Below are 22,840 nucleotides of genomic sequence, written 5' to 3' on the forward strand. Positions count from 1 at the left end.
GACAACAAAAGTAAAACAATTCATCAGATAAGAGAATGCCTTAAGATTATCAGTTAAGAAACAATGGAGAGGCTGGAATTGTGGCTCAGTGGTAGAGTGCTTGCCTCACATGTGTGAGGCTCTGAGTTTGATTCTCAGCACCACATATAAATAAATGATTAAAATAAAGGTCTATCAACAACTAAAAGAATATTTTAAAAAAAGACAATGGAGCTTAGAAGGCAAAGGAAGACATAGGGAAAGTGTAGAAAGCATCAATGCTCTGACAAAACTATCCTCCAAAAATGGAGCTAAAATAAAAATATTATCAGATAAACACTAAAAGACTTGTTAGCAGACCTGCCTTATAAGAAATACTACAAGAACAATAACTGTTGGAGACTTCAATATTCTACTCTCAATATTGGAGGACATAGCACTTGAGCAACATGGTTAACCAACTTGACCTCTTATCTAAACAACACTCCACCCAATAAAAGCAACATATGCAATCTCCCATGGAACATTCTCCAAGACAGATAATAAATATACTAGATCATAAAAAAATCCCAATAAATATTTATCAAAATAGAAAATAAAATGTGTTCTCTGACCACCATAATAGAATTCAACTAAAGATCAGATATCCACAAGCAAAAGAATGAAATTATACTCATGCAAAAAATCAACTCAAAATGCATTAAAAGACTTAAAGTCTTTTAAAATGTATTTTAAAAATCATGAAACTAATAAAAGAGCTGGTGGCACACTCCTGTAATCCCAGCAGCTCAGGAGGCTGAGGCATGAGGATCGCGAGTTCAAAGCCAGACTCAGTAAAAGTGGTGCTAAGCAACTCAGTGAGACCCTGTCTCTTAACTAAAATACATAATAGAGCTGAGGATGTGGCTCAGTGGTCAAGTGCCCATGAGTTCAATCCCTGGTACCAAAACAACAACAACAACAAAACCTACTAGAAGAAGGGCTGGAGCTGTGGCTCAGTGCCTAGCATGTGTTGAGACACTGGGTTCAATCCTCAGCACTACATAAAAATACATACATAAAATAAAGTTATTGTGTCCATCTACAACTTTAAAAAACCCACTGGAAGAAAACAGGGTGAAAGCTCCATGAAACTGGCCTAGGCAAGAACTTTTTTTTTTTTTTTTATGTGACACTAAAACCACAGGTAACAAAAGCAAAAATAGGCAAATGAGGTCACATCAAACTAAGAAGCTTCTGCACAGAAGGAGAGCAACCAATTGATTGATGACACAAGCTATGTAATGGGAGAAAATATTTCTGTTTAAATAACACATCTGATAATGGGTTCATATCCAAAACATATAAGGAATTCAAAGAACTCAAAAGCTAAGAAAAAATATTCTAATTTAAAAATGGGCAAAGGACTTGAACAGACATTTTTCAAAAGAAGACATACAAATGACCAACAGATTCATGAAAAAAGTTCAACATCATTAATGACCAGGGAAATGCAAGTTTAAAATACAATACGAGGGCTGGGGATATAGCTCAGTTGGTAGAGTGCTTGCCTTGCATGCACAAGATCCTGGGTTAAATCCCCAGCACCACAAAATAAATAAATAAATAAATAAATATCACCTCATACCTGTTAAAATAGTCATTAAAAAAAAAAGAAAATTTTGGCAAGGATATGGAAAATTGGGAACTCTTGTATATTACTGATGGAAACACAAACTATTGTAACCATTATAGAGTATGAAGGTTGCTCAAAAGTTTTTAAAAAGAACTACATATGGTTCAGCATCCCACTATTGAGTATATATCCAAAGACTCATCAGCACACTGAAGAGATATTTGTACATTTATGTTCATAGCAGCATAAAATAAGTATTTACTACCATATCTGAAAACTGCATATTTTAATACAAACAACAAAATGAACACTACATTCATTTCTTTTTTAAAAAAACATATTTTTTAGCTTTACTTTATTTATTTATATGTGGTGTTAAGAATCAAACCCAGTGCCTCACACATGCCAGGCAAGTGCACTACCGCTGAACCACACACAGCCCCAGCCCCAGCCCCACCACATTTCTAACCCCACTATTGGCTCACAGAGCATCACATGAGTCAGGCTGGATTCAACAAATTCTATTTGTTCAAATGAACTCCCTCCTCCACCCAGGAAGAGTTGGTGTTCTCAGCAATACTTAATTCCTCTGGTCACCTAGTGGCTCTGGGAAGGCAGGGAGAGGTCTTCAAAGAAATCTAGAGGGGCCAGGGTTGTGGCTCAGTGGCAGAGTGCTCACCCTGCATGTGCGAGGCCCTAGGTTCGATCCTCAGCACTACCACCACCACAACAACAAACAAACAAACAAAAAAAAAATAAAATAAAATGTTTATTTAAAAAAAAAGAAAAGAAAAGAAAATCCGGGAGCAGGTAATTGAGAAGAACAGCTAAGTCAACTAACTACACTTGACCCACTGCTGCTGACTTATAACACAAAGAAATGATGTGAGGGCTGGGGATGTGGCTCAAGCAATAGCGTGCTCACCTGGCATGTGCAGGGCACTGGGTTTGATCCTCAGCACCACATAAAAATAAAATAAAGATGTTATGTCCACCAAAAACTAAAAAAATAAATATTTTAAAAATTCTCTCTCTCTCTCTAAAAAAAAAAAAAAAGAAAGAAATTATGTGAATCAAAGTTTCTCTTTCACCATATTATTTCATAAAATTAAACTAAAACCACAGCCTTTTAGTAGATGGCCTCATTCATTATCTCCTGCCCCAGCCAACCCTGTCCAGTACTCACACTCACATATCAGGCTCAAACACACTATTGTATTACACAAAAACAGAAGCATCATCATCAAACAAGCCATTTCCAACTTTGATTCATGGTTAAACTACATTTTGTGATAAACAGTCAACTTCTTGTTGAGTTTGTATAAAACTCAAGAAGGTTTTAATAAAAGATTCATCTGTTTGATAGTTACCATCACAGTACGAATGATTGACATCTAGCAAATGCCTATTCCACTCCAAACTATGCGCCAGGAGAACTCCAGGAATGCCAAGATGAGGAGAACTGGGGCCAGGCAGCCACAGGCAAGGTAATGCCCAGGGCTGCCTCTGCTTTCTGGGGGGAAAACTTCAAGAGGCTAGTCTATCACTACCAAATGTTCTCACCATAAAATCTTACATATTGCTAAAAAAATTTAAATAACTGCTCTATAAAAGATAGCACTTGGACCAATACCTAGTGTCTAAATTCTATCAACTCTTCCTTACAATATCTCAAAAATGTTGCTTTCTTATTTTTCCTAATTCAAGTTAAATTACTCTCATCATTACAACAGAAATTTTTTAAAAGCCAAAGGTATCCTAACATAATGCAAATATTAAAGGCTTCAATAGTTACAGGGTCTATGTGACTTTGAATTTTAAAAGTAGAAACAGTAGTAATAACAGCAGAAACAGAATGAGAAAAACTAATGACATGAGTAGGCTGTTTAACTTCTTAAACATCTTTAAAGCTCAATGTAAGAAACAGGTAGGTAGAGTGGCCACTCAGAATCTCCTTTATTGGACAGAGTTTCTCCAGAGAAGATTTATGATGAGTTCTGGTAGCTGGCCCAGGCGATTTTAAGCAATGAAGAAAAACACATTGCAGACTTCAAAATATCCAAGGACTACAGACTGGCCTTATATTAAGATCCACAACCTCTCCATTTCTGTTCCCTACCTTATCTCTCACCTAAAGGGCTCTCTACTTTTTTCCAAAACTTTCTTTACTGTTCAGATACAGCTACTTGAAACTCAACAACGTAAGTACCAAAAAGAATTACATAAGACCTAACACAGTAACATGCATGGAGCTTTTGTTGCCCCACACATCCCAATACCACAAAACATAGAATGTCCCTGTGTGCTAACACCACCAGATCAGCAAACATGGCATTAGAAGCAATTTACAGTCACATCGAATATTTTAACCCTTAATCAGGAAATTTGTACTCTGTGAAAAACTAATGGAATGAGGGAATTCTACAAATAATATTAGTCCATTTTCACTTCTACATATTTTATTTCACTTCCATCTCAAGCACAAAAGAAAAGAAGCAAGCACTTCTCCAATTACCTGTTGTGTAAGACTGCGGAATGGCCAAATCTGTTGACATCATGGTGGAGATTAGGTCTGGGAAGCACTGACCAGCGGTCACAAGCTAGAAGCAAGAAAAACACATCAGAGAGGACTGCCATTCATAATCAACAGAAACTGACAGTTTTCAAGAAGACTGTAGGGCTGGGGCTGTAGCTCAGTGGTAGAGCGCTTACCTCGCACATGTGAGGCACTGGGTTCAATCCTCAGCACCACATAAAAATAAATTAACAAAGATATTGTGTTCATCTACAATTAAAAAAAAATTTTTTTTAAAAAAAGGAGAAGAAGACTGTAACACACACACAGCCTTGTAAAACATACCAGTCAACTCTATTAGTCATGCTATGATTGCTGGGTAATAACCAGCAGCAGTGGAGCAGTAGGGTACAAAAGATGGGCACAGGGGCACAAGACAGCAGCTCAGGAGGTTTATTCAAAGCCAGCCTCAGCAACTTACCAAGGCCCTAAGAAACTTACCAAGACCCTGACTCAAAATATAAAAAGTGCTGGGCATGGCTCAGTAATTAAGCACCCCTGGGATCAATCCCCAGTACCAAAAACAAGATGGGTCATATGGCAATTAGCATCTAACAGCCATGACATACAGGTCTTTCACCCTGCTATCCTTTTGATTGTACCCACAAGAATGTTTCTTCTTCTTTTCTTTCTTTTTTTTTTTTGGTAGTACTAGGGATCAAACACAGGAGGGCCTTATGTACAATGGGCAAGTGTTCTACCACTGAACCACACCCTAACTCAAGCCAAGATAATTTTTAACTTAAAGAAAATTTATTTTCTACAAAGCTGATGTAAGTAAAACGTGAGTTCCACAATTATGTTCCACTCTTCTCTATATTGATTCGCCCAAACTTAGTAGCTACAATGGAAAAATGTAGGTGAAAGTTAAAATTTTTTAAATTTAAACTCATCTAATATTTTAAGTCTTTTTCTAGATCCCCTAGATCTAGAAAAGCTTCCTTTGTCCTGACCTATGCTAATAACTTCTCTTCTGAATGAATAAGAGCAGGTGCTCCTGCACCATACCACCCACATGCTCACTGCCTCACCCTCTGAGAGCTACCTAAGCAGAGCTTGACCATAACCTACATAGTCTTCTCTTATCCAGCCTCTACCCCATCTTCTTCAGGGTGAAGTTCAAAGGCCACAACTGCCCCAGCTTTCTGCCTACCTTGCTTCCTTCCCCCAAACCAGTATGTCAGGATCTCTTCTTCTTCTCCCCTCCCAAAGTCCCTTCTCTGACTCAACGACATAGAACTTTTTTCCTTTGAGTCTCCACATTCATTTTGGTTTTCACCACAACATTTAAATATCCTCAAGATATCCCATCTTCCTCTCTCTCTCTTTTTCTTTCTCTAATGCCTCTCCTAGATATATCTCCCTCTGAGGCACTCAACTTGCCCTTTTCCTTCCCTTCACTAAAGTTTTTAAATAAAAGTCAATGTTCACCATGTATGCACTTCACCCCATGTTATTTCCCAGCTTCCTATAATCTACGTTACTCCTCTATGACTAGAAGGTAATAATAACTCTTGCTAAATCTGAAGGACTTTCAGGTCCTTATTTTACTTAACTATTCTGGAGGCATTAACCGATTCTTCTGAGATCATCCTTCTCGCCTATTTTCCTCCTACTTCCATAACACTATTCACAATCTTCACTCTCTTTTGGACTTCTCTATCCATCTGCCCTGGTGGCTGTTTTTCATTACAGAAGTTCACACCTCCTGAAGCTTCCTACCAGCTCTCTGAGTTGTTCTCTCTCAGATATCCTCAATTGGATATGGTCCAACATTTCCTTCACTCTCTTCTTCTCAGATTGTACTCATCCATGTTGATTCCCAATCTTGGCAATAGGTAATGGTTCACATCACATACCTGGGATTAAGGATGCTTTCATTTCTTTCAAAACACATCCCATCAAACCTCAAAGTTCCTGGGAGCTATCAAAGTATGTCTATCTCTTTATTCTCAGAGCCACATCTACCACCTTAGTTCAAACCTTCACCAAGACTTCAGCAAGTCTCCTAAATGCCAACATGCCCCCTTCCAAATACTACAAAACGCCACTAATGTGATATTCCTAAGATATACATACAATTCCATCACTTCCTCTGAAACATGCTTCAAAAATCCCACATTCCTCAACATAACATAAAGGGCTACTTAAGATCTGAAGGTCCTAGGCTGACACCTGTTTACTTTTCTAGTCTATTTTGGGGTCACTGCTACCTTTGGTATGATGAATAGGATAGTAATAACTCACAGGCCCTATATATGTGCCTTGGTCACTTCCTGTCTCTGTGTCACCACACATGGACTTCCTCTGTTTGGGAAGTACTAATAGTACGTGACTGATTCCCAGTGTTCCTCAGGACCCACAAGAAGGCCTTCCCTGCTGTTGCCCTTACCAGGACTTAGGAATACTTGGTTATGCTCAAATATATTGCTTTCAGTGGAAAAAAAATCTTGAATTGCAACTATATTGTCTGCTCATTTCTCTGTCTCCTCCACTTTTACTCTAAGGGCTATAACTTATTCATTTGATCATCCCCAATGCAGAAGTTCAGGAGCTAGCACATAAATGTCTGCTGAAAGTGAACTGTAGATTTATGTGTATACAATAAAGACAGTATAATGGTAGTTGCAAAGGATAGAGGGAAGGTGGAAATGTTGCCAAATGGATAGTTTCAGATTTATAAGATGAAGACAATTATGGAGATGAATTGTAGCGCTAAATGCATAGCATTATGATTATATTTAATTCTACCAACTATACACTTTTTTAAATAATTCTATTTATTTATTTATTTTTCTGTGGTGCTGAGGATCAAAACCAGTGCCTCACAGATTCTAGGTGAACACTACCACTGAGCCACAACCCTAGCCCCAAACTATATACTTTTAAAGATTAAGATAGTAGATTTTATGTTATGTGTATTTTACCACAATTAAAAAATATATTTTTAATGACCATCTAATATTTATACACAACACTGGTATTATTTATGAATGAGGAAATACTGCCCTCTGGTGGTCAAGTATATTATCACACCAAGAATACATGTGAGACTTGTTTCACAAGAAATAAAATAAAGCTAATCTTAACCCAGTGCTGGTAGTTACAAAATAACACTACTATGTAAAGCATTTCTAACAAAGAAGAGACTAGTTATCTCAACTCATCTTCAAAAATAAAAAAGAGTGACTTCTAAAAGAACTGAATGTAAAGTAATGCTTCTGAATAAATATATAACTTCAGTCAAATAAATACAAAATTACCATTTGGACCTCTTTCAAGTGACCTGACTGTTTGAACTAGTGATGTTTCCAGTTTCTTTTAAAATGCTGCTTATATAAAAAAACACTTCTGAAGAGAAAAATGGCTCTGGGAAACTTACCAATGTCATAAGCCATGAAGTCTGAAGAGAAGCATTTGGCACCATGGCTCATGGATGTGTCATTGTGTGTATTTCCTCCAAACACCAGCATGGTTCCACTCACTATCACAGCTGTGTGCAAGTAACGGAAAAATCGGCTGTCCTTAAGAATGGTCCTTTGAGTTTATTGAAAAATAATAAATGTAAGGTTAGTTTTTAAGAATAGTTATTTATCTGCTAATGCAAACTTAGCCATTTTATTAGCTTCAAACCCAAATGTGCAAATACTTGCAGAATTTTCCTTGTACTTAGCAGCTCTCTCTACAAACATGTAAAACTTTAGAAACTTATAAGAATTTTGGCAAAAGATATTAAGATCCTTAAAATGTTAATACCCCATGGTACTATGTCTCCACTTTCTGGGCAGAAATCATATGAAACAGAGAGGGACCTATGCAAAATACTAATAAGACAAAAGCTAGAAACCAAAACTTCCAATCACACAGGCTCAGTATACTCAGATGAAAAAGTATTATAAAGTCACTAAAAATGATGATTTTTATGACAAAATGTAAATACATTTTCATGGGCATGGTCTCAAATATGTGAGGAAATACAAAAAGAAGAAAAACATTGCTTTAAAATTACATGATTTCATAACTCAGACTAGCTTTACAGTTGTTAAAATCAGAGAACTTTTTATAAGCTGGTCTCTGGTTCAGAGTGAAGCGAGCTCTATCAATTAGGTATCAGCATCCTATTTGATTTTATTGGAATGATACCAGTAGCCGACCCCGAGGGTGACACTTGGATCATCAAGACAAAGTTCAAAACTGAATATACCTTACTGGAGGTACAGCTCAGTGGTAGAGCACTTGCCTCCCATGCATGGGTTCCATCTCAAACATCACCACCAGAAAAAGAGAATATAGTTTATTTGATTATAAATGTGTATACAAACTCAACTATGTAGTTCACTCCTTAGGATTCTGAAGGGAAAAAATTTTACTGTAGTGTTCAGTGTATGAAAACTGGAAATCAATGCCCTAAAACCAAGCAGTTTCATGTACAAAAATAGGATAATATAACAAAATAAACATCAGCTAATTTATTACCCTATGCTTTTTCCTAATTTCTTTATATACAATGCTAAACAGAATTACCTGCCCGGTCTGAAACCAAAAAAATTCAGCAAATATATTTTCCCAACAATTGCCTCTATAGAATTCACAATTTTAAGCAAAAGCTCAAGAAAAAGCACCCACCACATCTGGGTGTCCACATCGTATCTGTAGAGGTCATCTGCAAGCCGGTATTTATTGGCACTGAAAGCCTTGTAACCGCCGTGGACATACAGGGCTTTGGTCCTGTGATCATAAACACTACTGTGGCCATAACCCCCTTGCACAAGGGCACCCTGGGTTTGCAAAATACTCCAGGTGTTCCTCTCTGGAAAGGGAAAAACAGTCAAAAGCATGCAGGTTCCCCTTCTCTAAAATGCAACTTCAAAATATCTCACAGATGGAGAAGAGATTTCAAGAGGGTTAATACATATAATTTTATCTTTCTGTCTAAAAAAAGAAATCCACTTAAAACTTGTAACAAAGCCATATGGCCAACTCCAATCTGTTACATGTTTTGATGTTCTAACACTCTATATAGGAAAACAATTTCATTAAATTTAATAAGTGAGAATTTAATTCACTATGGCCTTTAAGTGACCAATATAGAGGTGTATATTATGGGCCAACTTTATCAAAATGTCAATTATGGCTGATACTCCCACTAAACAATAATAGATAAAATAAAATTTAACCAAAGGAAAGATTATATATTAAGGGAAATTCACACTCCATTAAACCAATCACTAAAGGGCCATACAAGTTCTTTTCCATAGTATTTGTAGTTCTGAACTATTTTCATTGATTTTTAACAACCAAACTATTCAGTGCCTTTTTTGGCTCCTTGCATTGACACTAGCACATACACACTACAAAGGGGCATCAATAGCCTAAATTTTACTGGTTATACCCGTGTAATCTGTGTTTCAAGATGAAGAACTGGATCTAGGTTAGCTTGAATATTGTTTAACATCCTAAAAATAAAGGGAGAGGTTTTTAAGTTGATGTTTAAAACATGTCTATTAGAAAAAAATATACCTACCCAAGTCATATTCCTGTACATTGCTTATATATCCATAGAGTGGGCAGTGACCAAAGATAACCAGCATGACCACCCGGCCACTCTTCAGTGTTACAATGTGTGCTGAGTGTCCAACCACTGCATACTGCTCCTTTGCCTTTGGGGTCAATAATATCCATGATTCGTTATGAATATGAAACACTCTCAACTCATTGGTCACATTGCCTGTTGAATCAATTTTTCCTCCATACATGTAAATATTATCCTAGAGGAAAAAACATAAACAGGATTTAAAAAACATTAAAAATTCAAATCTGAGGGGCTGGGATGTGGCTCAAGCGGTAATGCGCTCGCCTGGCATGCACGTGGCGCTGGTTTCCATCCTCAGCACCACATTAAAATTAAAAAAATAAAGATGTTATATCCACCGAAAACGAAAAAATAAATATTAAAAAAATTCTTTCTCTCTAAAAAAAAAAAAAAATTCAAATCTGAGAACAAAAAATAACCAGTTCAAAAACCTCAATATTGTTCTCAGCTTAAAAAGTATTAATGGGCCATTCCATGAATAATTAGGAAGAGGATGCAGAAAGGAACAAAAATAAGCAAATCTGAGGGGCCGGGGATGTGGCTCAAGCGGTAACATGCTCGCCTGGCATGTGCGGGGCACTGGGTTCAATCCTCAGCACCACATAAAAATAAAAAAATAAAGATGTTGTGTCCACCGAAAACTAAAAAATAAATGTTAAAAAATTCTTTCTCTCTCTCTCTAAAAAAAAAAAAAAATCAAATCTGAGAACAAAAAATGACCAGTTCAAAACCTCAATATTGTTCTCAGCTTAAAAAGTATTAATGGGCCATTCCATGAATAATTAGGAAGAGGATACAGAAAGGAACAAAAATAAGCAAACCATATTTTATGTCTCTAAAACTTTGTCATTTTCTTGGGCTTGCTTATGAGATCTTTTACATAATAAAATAACTTGAAAAAATAAAGTTGCTTCATCCTACCACATACCTCCAAAAATGGGAGGTGAAAATTATTATTTAGTTGCTTGACAATTCTTGGCTAAACCTGGAATGGCATAAATGCTAATCAATACTTTTTAATCTACAGTTCTAACCACTTGGTATCACAATCAATAATATCTCAGTATGGTTAGATCCATTAAAATCTCTTGGGTTCAAGAAATTGCAGCTTCAATTCCATTTACAACTTAGCCAATCAAATAACTCCCACCGCCAAAAGAAAGTCTGCCCCAATTAAAAAAACAACATTCAATAGCTTTTCAACTGCATAATGCATAAATTAACTGAGGAAGAGTCGAGTTTCATGCTTAGTACAGAGTGCGGGTATTTTTACCTGATATAAAGCCAAAGAATGACCATATCTAACAACCACATTGTTCACAGAATGGTTTAGTGGAAGCCATTCCCTAGAAGCAAGGTCATACCTACAAAACAAACAGATCAAATTTTTATCCAAATGACAAAACAGAATATCTTGTACTCTTTTATTTGTAACAATCCAGTTTTGAGATGTTCATTAAATCAAGGACACAGGGAGGCACCAGTTACCCTGGCAAACACTACCGACACCTGAGCCCACTAGGTATCTGAGAATTCAGGAAGGGAAGGTGGACTACATAGCACTGGGACAAGAAGGAAATAAAAGTCTGGTGGAAGCTTCTAATGCCTCTTCTGAAAATCTCTTCTGTAGTCTAAATCACTTGAAGATTGCATCATACTAAAGGGACTTAAACTTAATTTATTACAATAACTTTTCCTTCAATCCATCATAAAACACTGAAGATAAATAAAAGGAAATTACTAGAAAATTTCCCTTTTCTTTCATCTAATTGATTTTAGTCATACTTTTAAGGAAGGCTGAATATATTATAGCATTTCAATTATACTATAAATTTACATACTGATCTTCTGAAATACAAACATGCCAAAATGAAAATAATTTAATATTCTTGCCATACAATTTATACTTACCCTTGCATTACTAAATAATCATATTCAACATCTTAACATATTTAATTTTGAGTATTTTTTTTCGAGAAAAATATCACTGAGTTGCTATTATAAATCATACACATTCATTATGAAGAAAACAGCTAAAAGTTTAAAACACAACCCCACATTCTATTACCTAGAAATAAATATTATTAACAGTGAGTAAACAACATTCCAGTTATCTTTCTATGCACATAAACAGGGGGAAAAAGATTAACAAAAAAAATTTATATACAGGGATAAATCCTTAGATGATACTTTTAAAATGTTGATTTTTTTTTTTTTTTGCACGGCGGGAGGCAACATTGTGTGGGATGGGGGTGGTACTGGGGAGTGAATCCAGGATCACTCTACTAATAAGCTACATCCACAGCCCCCCCTTTTTTTTAATATTTTCAGTTGTAGATGGACACAATACCTTTGTTTATTTAGTTGTTGTTGTTTTTTACGTGATGCTGGGAATCAAACCCAGGGGCACATGCATGCTAAGCAAGCGCTCACCGAGCCACAAACCCAGCCCCATCCACAGCCCTTTTTAAAATTTTACTTTGAAACAGGATCTTGCTAAGTTGCCCAGGCTAGTCTCAAACTTGTTACCCTCCTACCTCAGCCTCCAAAGTAGTTGGGATTACAGGTATGTGGCACCCCCACACAGCTAAAAGTATTAATTCTAACTTTTCTAGAATTAATAGCCAAAAAAAAAAACAAAGGTCTTATTGTACTTTAAGTAAATGTTTCTTTTCTCTGAGAGTATACCTGTATAAACCAACTTTTTAAAAATTATCAAAAACATTCCTTTTTTAAAAAAAATACCTTTATTTTGTTTACTTATTTTTTTTAATGTGGTGCTGAGGCTCGAACCCAGTGCCTTACACATGCTAGGCAAGTGCTCTACCACTGAGCCAAAACCCCAGCCCCTCAAAAACATTCTTAAAAGAAAATGTTAGAAAAATTTTATCATAACATCATAGCGAAAACAGCTGTCTATCAATTAAAAATGAATTAACAAATTAATAAATCATATCCATGTAACCAAATAAACTCAAGCAATATATAGCAACAAAAATCTCAAAGAATGTTAAGCTAAATAAAGGACAAAAATGCAGAATATTATTTCTAGTTTTTCCCCCAGTACTAGGAATTGAACTCAGAGGCACTTGACCACTAAGCTATACTCCTAGGCCTTTTTTATCCATGTTTTTCAAAATCAGTACGTTATAGTTGTACATAACAATGGGTATCTTGTTGCGTATTCATACATGCACACAATATAACAATATAATTTGGCCAGTATCACTCCCCAGCACTTCTTTCCTTCCTCCCCATCTCCCACCCCCTTGGTTCCTTTCTTCTACTGAACTCCCTTTGATTTTCATGAGATTGCTCCCATCTTTCTTCTCCTTTTCCTCTCTAGCTTCTGCTTATGAGAGAAAATATACCACCCTTGACCTTCTGAGTTTGACTTATTTCTCTTAACATGATAATGGTATCTAGTTCCATCCATTTCTCTGCAAATGACATAATTTCATTCTTCTCTATGGCTGAATAAAACTCCATGCGTATATATCCCACATTTTCTTTATCCATTCTTCTGTTGATGGACACCTAGGCAGGTTCCACAGTTTGGCTATTATGAATTGTGCTGCTATAAAAATGGGTATGCACATATCACTGTAGTGTAATTATTGTAATTCTTTAAGAAAAATACTGAGGAGTGTATAACTGTGTTATATGGTGGTTCCATGACTACTCTTTTGAGGAATCTATAGATTTCCATAGTGGTAGTATTAATTTACAATCCCACCAACAGTATAATGTTCCTTCTCCTCCACATCCTTTCCAGCCTTTTTACTCTTGATGACTGCCATTCTGACTGGTGTAAAATAAAATCTCAGTGTAGTTTCGATTTGCATTCTATAATTACTAATAATGTTTAACATTTCTTTATATATTTGTTGGCCATTTGTATTTCTTCTTTTGAGCAATGTCTGTTTAATTCATTTTCCCATTTATTAATTGTATTATTTTTGGTGTAAAGTTTTTAAAGATTTTTTATATACTTTAGAGATACTTATCCAGCCAAGATTTTCCGTATTCTGTAGGTTCCCATTACACTCCTAATTGTTTCCTTTGCTGTGCAGTTTTTTAATTTGATGCCATCCCATTATTAACTCCTTGGCATTATTTCCTGAGCTTTATGGGTATTGAGAAGTCATTGCCTATGCCTATGTGTTGGAGCGTTGACCCTATGTTTTCTTGTAGAAGTTGCATAATTTCTGGTCTAACTCCCAGGTCTTTGATTCACTGTGAGCTGATTTTTATGCAAGGTGAAAGATAAGGTCTAGTTTCATTCTTCTATATATGGATAACCAGTTTACCCAACACCATTGGTTAAAAAGGCTGTCTTTTCTCCAATGTATCTTTTTGGCACTTTTGTCAAGAAATGACTGCAGATGTGTGGGTTTGTCTCTGTGTCTATTTGTATGCCAGTACCATGCAGTTTTTGTTACTATAGCTCTGCAGTATAATTTGAAGACAGGTACTCTGATGACTCCAGCATTGCTTTTTTGCCTTAAAATTGCTTTGGCTATTCTGGGTCTTTTTTTTTCTTCCAAATGAATTTTAGGACTGTTTTTTCTAGCTCTGTGAAGAATGCCATTGGTATTTTGATGAGGATTGCACTGAATCAGTATACTGCTTGTGGTAGTATGGTCCCAGGCCTTTTTATTATTTCAAAACAGGGTCTCACAAAAGTTGCTGAGACTGGCCTCAAACTTACAATTCTTCTGCTTCAGCCTCCTGAGTAGCTGGGATTATACCTTTGCACCATCATACCCAGCCAAAATGTTGTTTTTTATGAAGACTACATAAAAATATATAGTAATTCAACTTTTTTTTATTGGGGGGGGGGGGCGGTACCAGGGATTAAATTCAGGGGCACTTGACCACTGAGCCACATCTCCAGCTCTATTTTGTATTTTATTTAGAGACAGGGTGTCACTGAGTTGCTTAGAGCCTCACTAAGTTGCTGAGGCTGGCTGTAAACTTAAATCCTCCTGCCTCAGTCTCCCAAGCTGCTGAGATTACAGACATATGCCACTGTGCCTGGCTTTCAACATATTTTTAAGAAATGCAGGTGAACAACTGAAACCAAAATCAGGACACTACCTCTGGTACTTGAGAAGAACATACCAGAGTCCTCAATTGTATTCACAATGTTTTATTTCCCAGTATAGGTGCTAAATGCATTAGTATTCATTATATTTTATCTAAACTTTTCCTTTTCTCTAAAATATTTTGTACAAGATCTGAAGCAAATATAACAACATGGTGACATCTATTAAATGCAAATAACATATAAATTAGTATTGGCTATTTACTTTATATATTTTTGGAATAGTCCGTTTTTAAAAAATACATGAAAATTATTAAAGCTTTAGTGTTATTTAATCATTATCCATTAAGTAGCTAATTATTTAGTTTTATTAATCATTTTTTTAACTAATGTTGTTTGCTCAAGTTTTAAATGTTTACACAATTTACTTTTGGGCACTCTACTAGCTTCCTGCTTTGAAAGCTGAAAATCTTAGCATTAACATTTCTAATCCCATTTCTTCTCCCTATTTTTGTTATATTGACACTACATGTTCATAACATTCACATTCCATTCTATAATCCCATAGATATTAACTACAGAATCTGTGTCTGAGCTCAGGCAATCTTCTCGCAGTCATTCTACCATGACTTCTCCTTGAGCTCTTTAATACTTAATTGGCTGATTTCACAACCAAGTAGTATTTTGTAAAAGCAGCACTCATCAGGGCTGGGATTGTAGCTCAGCGGTAGAGTGCTTGTCTAGCATGTGCGAGGTACTGGGTTCGATCCTCAGCACCACATAAAATTAAGTAAATAAAATCAAGGTATGTGTCCAACTACTTCTAAAATAAATGAATGAATGAATGAATGAATGAATGTTTTTAATAAGCAGCACTCATATGCACTTCTTCACCTATTTGCATGCTAGCCTTACAAGTGAATGGCATGTTGGCTGGGTATAATATTTGAAGTCCTATCCTTCCTTTCTTCCAGAAAGTTGCAGATGGCTGCTCCCTTCAACATGGCTGAGTTTAAACATTGCCATGGAGGTATCTAAGGCCAGCTTGATTTTATTCCTATTATATGATTTGTTTTTCTGTATTTAAGTTATAATTCTCATTTTCTGTCTCTTTCTTCCTCTTCCTCTCTTGTCTGTCTGTATCAGATCTTCCTCTTTCTCTCCACCCCTACCCCACCCCCTGTGCCTTTTTTAGGACACAAGACTGTACTTTGTCAAAGTAGAAATAACTTAAATCTATTCAGGAAAATGTTTTTATGAAATTCATTGAATACCACTATAAAATGTTTGTAGAATTCTGGCTATGGAAGGTGTTTCATATAAACACATATACATTAAGTGGGAGTATAAGAGAAGAAATTTTTAAAAAGGAAGGAAAGAATTAACTCTCTAGATGCTCCAATTCACGAATCTTTCAAGTGTCACAGAGGGTGCTAATCTGTACCTTAATATGTTTTGTTCCTCCTTAAGTTGTCAGTCCAAGAGCTGACAGGTGCTGGCAGGTGCCCACAATCTGGCATAGGTGAATTCCCAAAGATCCTTACATAATAGGCTGTCAATTTTTTTCCACAACACAGGAAAATACAAGACAAGAACAATATTGATAAAATATAAGAAATTCTAAAGACCACATAAACTATTCTGGGAGCCAAGCCTAAGACAACTGAATATTAAATAACTAGTTCTAAGATACAAACAAGCAGATAAGTAAGACAAACTTCAGCAATTCATCTATAGGTATCTTTCACAGAACAGCCATCCCCTCACAAGCCCCTGCATTGTCTGGCAACCCAATGACCATCATGCTACAGTACACCAGTAACCCAATAGCAGCATCTGGGCTCCCCAAAGACCAAAGCAAAGGCACTGCAGAGATAGGACATGGCCCCAGGATCAATAGAAAGCAAAGAATGACCTAAGTCTTTCCAAACAACATTTTCTTCCTAAAGTTCAATAAAATGATCAAATCAGATCTTCTCATTGAGAAACTAGAAAATTTTCCTGAAAAAAGTTTATATTACTTCAATCCATTTATTCTGTTTATTAGGCTCTTTTCCTCAGTGACAATTATGTTTATAGTGGATCACTTCCTGTCTCTCCTATATTTTTACTTTTCTCTAATTTTTTCAATCTTTTCATCTGTATTCACTGAAATTATCTCATTAATCTGTCAGTGATTTGATTTCATTTCAGGTTTTGCTGGATCTAATTTATTTCTACTTCATTCAGTCTGTTTTTATTTTCTTATCTCTCACCTTATTTTTCTGAATTCAAATTCTAACTTAAGTTGATCTGTAGAACAAGCATTTGAAAGTAATCTTCTTGAAGTAACTTTTTTACATGATGGGTTCTTGTCAGAATTTATATGCTACATTCAATAATCCTCTTCACTTTTTTACATCATAGAATATTTGTATTAGCTATAATGCTGCTTCTTTCATCTTGTTTGTCCTTCGACATACCTTTCCTGACATTTTATTGACAAAGTATGGGTGGCTTCTTGTTTCTGTTTCCTAGACAAGTTTACTGGATTGCCATCCTACTTATCATGAAGCCTGGTACTTTATGTTCCATCCACTTCTCTGAAATCTCAGTAAATGTTTGGGCTTGGATGAAAGGGTGTAGACTGTCAGAATAAAATATTCTTCTCTTCTTTGAGAGCTTGTTCAAAAGTCCTACTCCAGGGTGAAAGTCTTACCACTATTGAAATGGAAGCCCTAACATCTGGGCAGCCAGCCACTTGTGGTCAATTTTCCCACTTTTCACTTGATCCTTAGCAACTAGTATCCTGCTCTTCAATTAAAAGAGATAATAATAATAATAATAATAATAATAATAATACCACCAATACCCACTCAATTTACTATTTTCTAGATTTGAGGCTACTGGGGACAATTCTCAGAATCTTCCCAGGGTGATTCCTGTGAGGTACAGAAGCATTCACACTTAAGGTACGCTGAGTCTGTTTTAAAGTTCACTGAATGAGGTGATAGTCTTTTCCTTATTTGGCTACATGTTGCTCCATTCTTCTTTTTTAAACTTTTTGTTAAGGATCTCTTTTTGTTCAAGGGAAAGCAATTGAGTAATGAAATTTTAACTGGCAATCTGAACCAAGATTAGAGGCCAAGACCACTGATTTTGCAAAAGGACCACAGAGTGACATAAAATAGGAACTGCTTTTTAATAAAACTTAAAATTTTAGATTAAAAAGCTTGTGGAAGAAATAGAGAGTAAGCCCAAATCCTGAAATACTTTTCTTATTTGAGAGTATAAATGACTATAAAATTTATAATTGAAGTTGCAGAAAATTTCCTTTTAAAAGGAATCACTATATTTACTTTCATGAAAGCTAATAAAACATTATTTGAAGCCATACTAGTATTTATAGGAAATATATGAAGCTGTAAAAATCATGTTTTGATCAAACCACAGCAGAAAAATAATGTTACAATCTAAAAGACAAATATGGCTCATGAATACACCAAATAAAAGAAACATTAATATGCCCAGGAATAAACATTTGTGAAGGAAAAAAATTTTAATTACTCCCCCATGAGTTTGATTAATACTTATTTGAGCACCTTCTACGAGCTAAGCCCTGAGATGAGTAAGCAAGGACCTCAAAGAACTTAAAAGGGAAAAAAAGGCAGAAAATGAGAGTACAATAATGAGCATAGACATAATTTAAAATAATCAATATTGTCATAAAGGAAATGAAAACTACAAAAAAGAAACACCGCAAGAATGTGTCTGAACTGATGATCATGGAAGATCTCAATGTGGGACAATTAAACTGAGAAAGAAAGGGTGAGAAGAAACCAGCCCTGATGTATAATTGGAGGAAGAGTCTAGACAGAGGAAACAGTAAATCAAAGTATCATGAAGTAAGGATGCACATGATGAGTTTGGGTGGAGGGGAAAAAAGAAGAAGAAGAAGAAGGCTTGTGGAGCAGTAGAGAGAATAAAGGCAGGAGAGGAAAAAAGCTGTGCCTGCGAAGGTTAACTATGGTCAGATCACATGACACTATTAAATTTAATGGGAAGACACCAGTGGATTTTAAAAAGGGGAATAATGATGATTTATACTTTTAAAATATCACCCAATTCATCTATAGAAAATAGATTAAAAGGAAGAAATGGAAACAAACATTTAATAGCAATCTACTGCTGAGGACTAGATAGAAAATAATGTCAGCCTGGACATAAAAGAGAACAAATATGGCTAGGCACAGTAGCACATGCCTATAATCCCAGTGGTTCAGGAGGCTGTGGCAGGAGGATCATGAATTCAAAGCCAGCCTCAGCAACAGCAATTCAGTGAGAACCTATCTATAAATAAAATACAAAACAGGGCTGGGGATGTGGCTCAGTGGTTGAGTGCCCCTGAGTTTATTCCCTAGTACCCCCCCCCAAAAAAAAAAAAAAGAAAAAATTCATCAGGCACTGTGGCATACACCTATAATCCCAGTGGCTCAGGAGGCTGAGACAGGAGCATCACGAGTTCAAAGTCAGCCTCATCAATTTAGCAAGGCCCTAAGCAATTCAGTGAGACCCTGCTTCTAAATAAAATACAAAAAGGGATGGTGATGTGGCTCAGTGGTTAAGTGCCCCCGAGTTCAATCCCTGGTATCAAAAAATAATAATAATAAATATGCCAGGCATAGTGATTCATGCTTGTAATCCCAAAGGCTGAGGAGGATGAGTCAGGAGGATTACAAATTCAAAGCCAGCCTCAACAATTTAGAGAGGCCCTAAGCAATTCAGAGAGACCCTGTCTCAAAATAAAAAATAAAGAGGCAGGGGTTGTATAGCTCAGTGGTAGAGCACTTGCCTAGCACATGTGAGGCACTGGGTTCAATCTTCAGCACTAGATAGATAGATAGATAAATGTATTGTGCTCACCTACAAATATATATATATATATAAACTAAAAAATAAAAAAGGTCTGGGGATATGGCTCAGGGGTTAAGTACCCTAGGTTTAATCTCTGGTAATAAAATATAGATGACAGAGTTGATGAAACTTAAGAAGAGTTTATGGTACAAGAAGGTGAAGTAGGGAGCATCAAAGCAACTCCCAGATTTCTTGCTGCAAGAGAGGGGAATGATGTCAGATGCAAGAATAAAACACATAAATGGTAACATATACAGCTCTTATAAATATCTAACATGACAGTGGAAGGGACAATCATTTTCACAAGTTTAACTTTACCCTTCCTTTTCATGGTGGCAACACTAGAAGTTAGACTTGGAGAATATTTTAAAAGCAGCACTAACAAGATTTGTTGACATTACGTGGCAAGCAGACACACGGGTTTATCCCCCTGGGATCCCTGCTTCCTCATGTTTACATCCAGCTATATAATCACCTCCCTTGCACAGTGAGCAGAATCACTGAATTGCTTCTAACCAAACCATATGGAAAACATGATGGGATGTGATTTCTGTGATCCACCCGGCTGGCAGACTCAGACAAGACCCTTTTGTGTCCTGATGAAGGAATAAGAAGCCATATCAATTAGGTCCAAGTGACGAGAAATTGAAGGTAGCTTCTAGGAGTTGAGGGCAGCTTCTAGCTGACAGTCAGCAGGAAGTTGGGACCCTCAGCCTTACAACCACTTGAAACTCATTCTGGCAGCAACCTGAAGAAGCTTAGAAGTGAATCTTCCTTCTTTAGATGAGTATGTAGGCCAGCTGACACCGTAAATGCACAGAACCTGACTTCAGACCAATGGAAATTGTCAGATAAGAAAACTGAGCTGTTTCAAGCTGTTAAATTTATGTTTTGTTGGGCAGGGGTACTAGGAGATTTGACCCTGGGGCATTTTACCACTAAGCAATATCCCCAGCCATTCATATTTTTTATTTGGAAACAGGGTCTCATTAAGTTGCTTAGGCCCTCACGAAACTGCTGAGGCTGATCTCAAACTTGTGATCCTCCTATCTCAGCCTTCCAAGTCACTGGGATTACAGGCATGCGAGTTTATGATAATTTGTTATGCAGCAAGAAAACAACATGTGTCAATATGCTGTGGGAAAGAACAAGAAGTCAAGGATAAGGCAAGGATTTCTGGATGAAGTGAACAGAAGGCTGGAGTACTCGTTAACTGAGACAGGGACATGGGGGCGGGGGGGGGGGGGGGGGTAGCAGGCTAGCCAGAAAGATCACTTGGGATATGTTGCATTTTCAGTTCCTATTACATAATAGATTGAGGTGTCAAGAGTTTAAGATATGGATTCAGGTGAAAAGTCTAAGCTGCAGCTATAAATTTGGGAGTCACCAGCATAAAGGCCAAGTTATCACATGATATCACCAAGAGAGTGAATACATAGCCAGAGGCAGAACAAGGGCTGTGCCCTGGGGTGTACCAGCATTCAGAAAACAGTCAGATCAAGAGGAACCAGCTCAAGAGTCTGTGAAGGAATAAATAATTAGAAAAAAAAATCAAGAGATTGTAGACAAAATACTGGTTAGAGATCTAACAAGACGAAGACTAAGAATGGGCAATCAAAACTTCAGCTACTGGGTCACACCAGTCACATTCTGAGTGCTTAATAACCACACGTAGCTGCAATATGACAGCAAATACACAACATTTCCATCAGGCTCCAAACTTCTATTGACCACCATTGATCTAAAAAAACAGAACAGAAAGAATAGATCAGTACAGATATAGTTGAAGGGAAAATGTGGTGGTGGGAGTTTGGGCAAATCCTCTTCTGAAGATCTCTATTTTTCAAGTCAGAAACGAAGCCAAGCCATTAGCTCGGAAAATAGGAGAAAAAGGCTGTGGAGATTTGAAATGTGAAAAGGAGGTGTGACAGCAGAACAGAAGACTAGAAGAGGGAGAGGGAGAGTCAATGGATTATGGACCCTTCTGAGGGTCAAAGATGGTTAGAGGCAGAGTACTCAAAGAAAAATCTGGAAAGATTAGAAAGTATATCAGGTCCGGTTCCCTGCAAGCAGAGAAATGGGATTCTTGGGCAAGTGACTCATCAAGGGAATGCTCTCTGGATAAACATGTCAGGAGTGAGATAATCAAGATACAGTGGAAAGAAAAGCGAGGCAGATATGCTCTCAGCTGAGATCTGGCTTTAGCATCATCTCAAGGGAACCACTGGAGCAGGAATGACACCACAGTCTTCCCAAGTAGAAGCAGGGATTGGCTCTTGAACATCCATGTCAATCAGTCATTGGCTGGGACTATGTTGACTACAACCCCAGTTTGCTCAGAACTGAGGAGTTTCCTGGGATGCAAGGTTTTTCAATGCTATACCTCGGAGAGTCCCAGGTGACCTGGAATGATCAGTCACTCTACTAGGGTCTGTACCAGCTACAGGGCATAGCCTTCCAGGTATTTCTGGGTAAGACGGCTCCAATCTGCTAGGTCCATTCTTCAGAGAAGGAGGCAGCTGTGAGCTGACAACAAACTTTCACCACTGCTGGTGACTGGGTGCACCAGTCAGGTAAGGGTATTGGAACTTGGGCACCAACTGTGTCTATCACAGAAGAGAGTGGCTGGAATGTAGAATACTTAGAATTACAATCATGTGGAGGGGCTGCAGTTACTGATAAAGACACAGTTTAGGAGGTCCCCACACTAAAGATGTGCTTGAGGAAGAGTGGGCTGCAGAGACAGGATTACCCCTGAATAACTATGGAGCTTTCTCTGGGTTGTCTGGCAAAGGGAGCAGAGACTAATCACTGTATTTCCCCGAGTGGGGAAGGAGGAACTCTGTATGATCAATCTCCTGAAAGATCTCTAAGTGCTATTTGCACTATTCCCAGTGCAGACAACTCTACTGAAGAAATACACATGAAATTGCTTTAAATCTGTGTTAAAAAAAATTAAAACCAAAAACAACTAAAATAAGAGGAGATTTTATATTCATATTTAGGAAATGTGTTCTAGGCAAAGAAAGTATTTTGTGTCTATGGTATGGAGAAAGAAGAGAATCTGGTGGGACAATAACCTCACCGGGCAATGGCAGGGCTCTGATCAGAAATTAAAGGGTTGAGTTAACACAGCAA

General features: G+C 36.9%; 1 protein-coding gene across 2 annotated transcripts in view; it reads right to left on the bottom strand.

Moving 5' to 3' along the window:
- Nucleotides 1-22,840, bottom strand: part of LOC124085877 (attractin) — a 165,586-nt gene that overhangs the window by 90,476 nt on the left and 52,270 nt on the right. For both annotated transcript variants that reach the window (XM_058575316.1, XM_046433895.2), the window contains exons 7-11: nt 11,036-11,126; nt 9,694-9,937; nt 8,796-8,979; nt 7,552-7,706; nt 4,110-4,194 (exon numbers count right to left, since the gene is read on the bottom strand). In XM_058575316.1, the coding sequence (XP_058431299.1) occupies nt 4,110-4,194; nt 7,552-7,706; nt 8,796-8,979; nt 9,694-9,937; nt 11,036-11,126 (759 nt within the window). The remainder of the gene's footprint in view (nt 1-4,109; nt 4,195-7,551; nt 7,707-8,795; nt 8,980-9,693; nt 9,938-11,035; nt 11,127-22,840) is intronic.

Source organism: Marmota monax, unplaced genomic scaffold (genome assembly GCF_021218885.2).
Source record: "Marmota monax isolate L192 unplaced genomic scaffold, Marmota_monax_Labrador192_F-V1.1 WCK01_AAM20220418_F8-fsc00014, whole genome shotgun sequence".
NCBI lineage: Eukaryota > Metazoa > Chordata > Mammalia > Rodentia > Sciuridae > Marmota > Marmota monax.